We start from the raw sequence: 5,324 nt of genomic DNA, 5'->3' as shown, positions 1-5,324 counted from the left end.
GGCAGCTCTGCCCTGCCCTGCCCTAGCTAGTGGCTATGAGTCGGAATCAACCAGATGGCAGTGGGTTTGAGTGTTCTTTTTAGAACGTATGGCAGGCTCTGGGCATGAAAGACTCCCCCTCCAGGATTCTCCTGTGTGCTCTTCTCCAGCACCTTCACCCACCTCCCAAAGCTGAGCAGGGGCAGCTGCTCTCCAGGCTGAGCTGAGGCTCAGAGAGGGGCCTGACTTGATGGGGGGGCTGTTGCCTCGGGGACGTGCCGATCTAACCCCATCCTTCCATTTCTGGAGGCCTGAAGGGGAGGTCTGAGCATGTGGCTGGTGACGGGCAGCTGGAGTTCCCATGGCAAGCCCCAGTGCTTCCCTCCTGAGCCTGCCCCTCTGCCGTCCCCTCCACAAAGAGGCCCTGTCCAGCTGGCCCAACCCTTGGGGTCACAAGTTGTCCTGGCCTGAGCCCGGGCTGCTCCCTTGGCCACTGACTTGGGGAAAGGGATTGTGAAGGGGGTAGAGGGTAGGGGTCGGGAGAGGAGGAAGCCACATAGCTGGTAAACAAACTTGGTCTTTGAGCCTCCTGGGCCCGTTCCCACCCGCCATGAACTCCTCAAAGGGTTAAAGTTCGCCCCGCTGGAGACAGCGGCCCAGGGTGGCTGTAGGTTTAGCGATGGCCCGGTAGGGTCCCTTTAACTTTCTGTCCTGTTGTGGGTTTATCACACCTGGTTATCAGCATGTTTAGTCCCCGAGCAGGGGTGTTACGTTGGGGTTTTAGTGGGAGAGGCCCCGGTGGACATTTAGATACACAGTTATCAGCTGGTTAAGTGGCAGTTTAACCGTTCTATGTCCCCCCTAGAGTTTAGCCTTAGAGGTGCAGAGCTCGCCACCCCCCGCCAGGGAGTGGGAGGACTAGGAGGGTTGGCCCCTGGGCCCCAGCTCCCCTGGGTGGTGCAAAGCCCCTCACCCCGGCTGGGGCCATCCAAGGCTCAGGCCACCTACTCATTCTCACCCAGCAGGGCCGCTGGTCCCAAATCCCTGTGGGACCCGCCTGCTCCTCTCTCCACTCTCAGCCACCACACCTAAGAGGGCTTCTGGACTGAGCACAGGTCAGTGCGGGACCCTGTGGCCCAAGGGCAGCCTCAGGGGGCCTTCCCGGTAGGATCTGGGGTTTTGCTCCTCTTCGCTCCCTAGACAACCCTCCCTCACACCCCCCACCCCCCAGTGCTGTCACTCTCCAAAGCCTCTGGGCTGGAGAGCAGGAACCTACTACTGTCCCCACGTCCCCAGCCTGCTTGCCAGCTACCAGCTAAGGTGCCCGTGAGGTTCGGGCTCCCCAGGGTTCACCCCAACCCAATCCATGGTTCAGAAGGAGAAAGGTGGGGGGGGGGGCGTGGGGCTCTTTGAGGTACCCATCCCCCAAGCCATGACACTTGCTACAAGACCCAAGCCCCTTGGCCACACTTTGGGGAGTGGGGGGTGTCCTGGTGGTAGGACAATGGTCCTCTTCGCCTGGGGGTGGGTGACCACAAGGGCTGGGGAGGGTGGGGGGGGAGAGCTCTGCACCTTTAAGATGGTGTGTTTAAAGTTAGTTAGTTAATTCATTCATTAATTCTGGTTAATTACCTTTGTCGAGCAGCCACTCATCAACTACTCGACCGAGCCGGTAGGGGATTCTTTGTCTAGCAATCGCCAGGCGTTCGTTATCAAAGTTTCCTTGGAAAAGTTTAGAAAGACAGTCGGTTTCTCAGGCGGTGCAGTCGAAAGGAGGCAGAAAAGACGTGACGGACGCGTTGCCCTGCAGTCTTGGGGCCGCACAGCGCCCGGCCACGGAAAGAGGGGCCGCGGCCCCCCACCCAAAACTAGGGCGAGAAAGGGCAGACCCCTTCTTCGGCCCCGCTATTCCCCCACCCCAGGGGCACCAGCCCCACCCCGGGGTCACGGAGCAACCCAACGAAAACCCTCCAGGAGGGGCAGGGCCGAGAACACACACACACACACACACACACACACAACAAGCAAGCACAGCAGAGAAACGGCAGCGGGGAGGTGGAGGCTGGAGGTTAAACGGGTTTATCTGGGGGCGAGCGATCCCGGCCCCATATATTAGCTCCCATCCCCAAGGGGGGGACACTGGGGTGGGGATGGGGGGCATTTAGCGGGTTTAAGTCAGGGCCCAGCTGGTTACTGCATTTAGAGGGCTGTTTAGAAGGGGGGGCGGGTTAAGCGGGGTTTATGCGGCATTTAAAGGGGGGAGGTGGGGGGGTCACGCGTGGTTAGCAGTGAGATCAACTTCTCGAAACAGCTCCGCTCCCTTCACATCCATGAGGCAGGCGGACAGACTCCCAGCACCCTGCCTTCCCAACCGCACACCACACAGCCCCACCGCCACCCCATGCGAGACCTGAGACCCTCCGCTGTGCTGAGCAGCCACCCAGGAGCCAGCCGCTGCAGGTGACAGACAGCGGGGTGGGGGAGGGGCTTGCCTGGAGCCCACCAGGCGCTGCCCTGCAGACTGGACCCGCCTCTGCCAGCCCACCTGCTTCCTCCCCACCCTCCTCATCCCTCACCTGGCTCTCTCACCACAGACCCCTGAGCCCTCCGAGCAGACCCGGAGCCCCCCTCCCCCCCCCTGTCCTTTCCTGGCTCCCTCAAGACCTTGCCCCAGGCCCCAGGGGCCTGTCACCCATATTCTCTCCTACCAGCCCCCAATTCCAAGCCCTACACAATGCTGCTTTTCACACCGGGGCTGCCCACCTGGATCCCCACCTGTTCTTCCTGCCTGTCACTGCGTTTCTTCAGTCCCTGGAGACGGGGTGGGGGTGGTGTGTGTGTGTGTGTGTGTGTGAAGGCAGACAGTCGTCATTGTGTCTGGGCGGTCCTGTGAGTACCCCTGCATCGTGCGTTGACTGGGGGTGAAGGCGACAGCAGGAGTAAGGGTCATGATTGTCCTGGGGGGCGGGGGGGACACGCAGTCTCGGTCACTAACCCAACTCTTATCTGCCTCATCTGCCGGCTGCATGGCCACCAGGGAACACTGGGTCTGGGTCTCCCAGTGCCCCCCTCCTGACCCGTGAGGAGCCCAGTAGAGGAGACCGGTCAGTGGCCAAGCTGGGAGTTCCATTAGAGGGGCCATAGAGCTTCCTACCCTGGGGGACAATTGGGGTTGGGGCACGGGAAGGAGAGGTAGGAGCCTGAAGTGTGGGACAGAAGGGCAGTGGGCACTCCAAGAAGTGTGTGGTGTATGTGTATGTGTGTGACTGAGAGGTAGGGACACGTCCACCTGCCCCACCTGTGAGAGGCTGAATAAGCAGGTCTAGCAAAAGCTCTGTGTATTGAGCTCCTCCACTCAGCCCTGCACGCCATTCTAGCACCTTCCTCCTATCTCACTGATGCCCCACAAGAGCCCTGCAAGGTGGCCAGTATCACCCCCACCTTTCAGAGATGGGAACTGAGACTCAGAGGTTAGATGCCACTTGTCAAAGGCACACGCCTGTCACAGGAATTCCAAGCCCAGATCCCAGGTCTGGCCAGAGTTCATCCTGGAATGAGCCAGTCTGGCTCATTTGCTGTGTCCCTGGGCCCCCGGAGCCAGAGGGGCCCTCTCTGGGCTCACCCCTCTAGCTAGCTGGCTTGCAAAGGGGTTCAGGAGGAGAGTTGGCTCTTGAAAGATCTGCCTGAAGAGGGGGCAAAGGCAGCCACCTGCCCTCAGGCTACTCCATCCACCCTGCAGCAGGAGGGCACCTGGCACCCAGCACCCAGCCAGGAGTCTCTGAGCAAAAGAGAACAATGTAGCTGCCCTGGCCTGGCCTCAGGCCTGCCAAGCTTCAAGGGACCAAGCACTGGACCCCAGGCCTGGCCTGGCCTAGTGGTCTTCCAGTCTGCACAGCTCAGCCCAGGCACCTGCCACCCTGCCTGCAGAGGCTGATTGGATGGTGTGTTTTGGGGAGACTAAGCCTCACTGACTCTGCAGGGCTGATCTGTCTGGCCTGGCCCTGTGTGACCCTAATGGGGTGGGTGTGTATCTGAGGGACCCCCCCCACATTCCCCCGGGCCTCAGTGAGGAGCTGGGGGGGTGGGTCTTCAGCCTCAGAGCCCGGTGGGGTGGGTCTTCTCCAGGGGGCCTGGGGTCGGGCGAGGCATGGGCCTGTAGTGGCATCTTTCATTCAGCAGGGCTGAGGCAGGGGATGCCTGTCCCTTCTCTCAGTGTGGGCAGCTTCTCTGTCCCCGCTCTGCTCCAGTCTGCCCTGCGTGTGCGCTGCGGTGTCACCCGCCAAGCTCCAGGCTTCTGCGGGGGTTCCACAGCGCTCCCCTGAAGTGCTGCTGGCCTCCCCCCTCCTCCCAACTGGCTGACTGACCGAGTCTCGCCCACACTGCTCCGCTCCTCCCGGGAAGCCAGTTTCTACCATCTCCCTTCCCTGCTTCCTCAGCAATCCCATCCTCCACGCCCCCTCCAAATTCTCGGGGCTCCTCAGACCCTGCTGTGTCCCCTGCCATCAGCGTGTGCCCTCCTGGGGCTCCCCACCAGACTGCCGCCCCGCGGGGTCCCCTGACCCCCACCCAAGGTCTGAGACCAGGGAGGCTGTCAGGGAAGGTGTGCGTGTGACCCTCGGCGTCACTCCTGTCACTTGTCCTCGTCCTCCTCTTTTCTCTGCCTCTCCGTGGCTAAGCCTCTGCTGTCCTGGGTCCCCGACTCACTCTCCACTGTACCCCCAGACTTGCCCTCCCACCACCCAGGTCGGCCTGGGCCTCATTTCTGAATCCTCCCCTCAGCTGGGCCTGCCTCTTTTGACTTCTTCCTCCCCTCTCCTCCCCGACCCCCCCGAACCCCGAACCCCAAACTGGACCCCTCCTTGCTCAAGCACCCAGGCCCTGCAAAGCCGATTCCCCCCTCTGGCCCCGCCCCCGAGCTGGCCCCGCCCCCGCAGCGCTCGCGGCTCTAAGCCCCGCCCACGCCCTCCGCAGGCCCCGCGCCGCCTACCTGCAGGGTACCGCTCATTGACCGGCCAGCTGTCCACCTGCAGCGTGGCGTTGCCGCCGCTCCGGGTGAAACGCACCACGTGGTATTTGCCGTCGCTCACGATAGCGTTGGGCTCGTCAATGGTAATGTCGTCCGTGCCCACGTTAAAGATCACCCCCACGGTGCCCTGGTCCTGGGGAGGGGGAGGGGGAGGTCAGCGAGCAGGAGGAAGCAGCCAGCCACTCCTTCTAGAACGCCACCCAGGAGCACTGCTCGCCCGCCCGGCCAGCAGCACTGGACGGCCTCAAACGCCCCTTTCCAGGGCTGGCCTTGGGAGGGCAGGTGGGTAGGGCAGGGCTGTGTCACACACACACACACA

General features: G+C 62.2%; 1 protein-coding gene across 1 annotated transcript in view; it reads right to left on the bottom strand.

Annotated features, from left to right (window-relative positions):
* The window catches only part of NRXN2 (neurexin 2), a 99,519-nt gene that overhangs the window by 2,593 nt on the left and 91,602 nt on the right, over positions 1-5,324 (bottom strand). The window contains exons 18-19 of the mRNA XM_045297180.1: positions 4,967-5,138; positions 1,612-1,701 (exon numbers count right to left, since the gene is read on the bottom strand). Coding sequence (XP_045153115.1) covers positions 1,612-1,701; positions 4,967-5,138 — 262 coding nt within the window. The remainder of the gene's footprint in view (positions 1-1,611; positions 1,702-4,966; positions 5,139-5,324) is intronic.

The sequence above is a fragment of the Echinops telfairi genome, unplaced genomic scaffold, assembly GCF_000313985.2.
Source record: "Echinops telfairi isolate 266 unplaced genomic scaffold, ASM31398v2 ScPeMD7_7417;HRSCAF=8455, whole genome shotgun sequence".
Taxonomy (NCBI): domain Eukaryota; kingdom Metazoa; phylum Chordata; class Mammalia; order Afrosoricida; family Tenrecidae; genus Echinops; species Echinops telfairi.
Note: the sequence above shows the minus strand (reverse complement) of the source record. Positions and strands in the feature narration are given on the sequence as shown.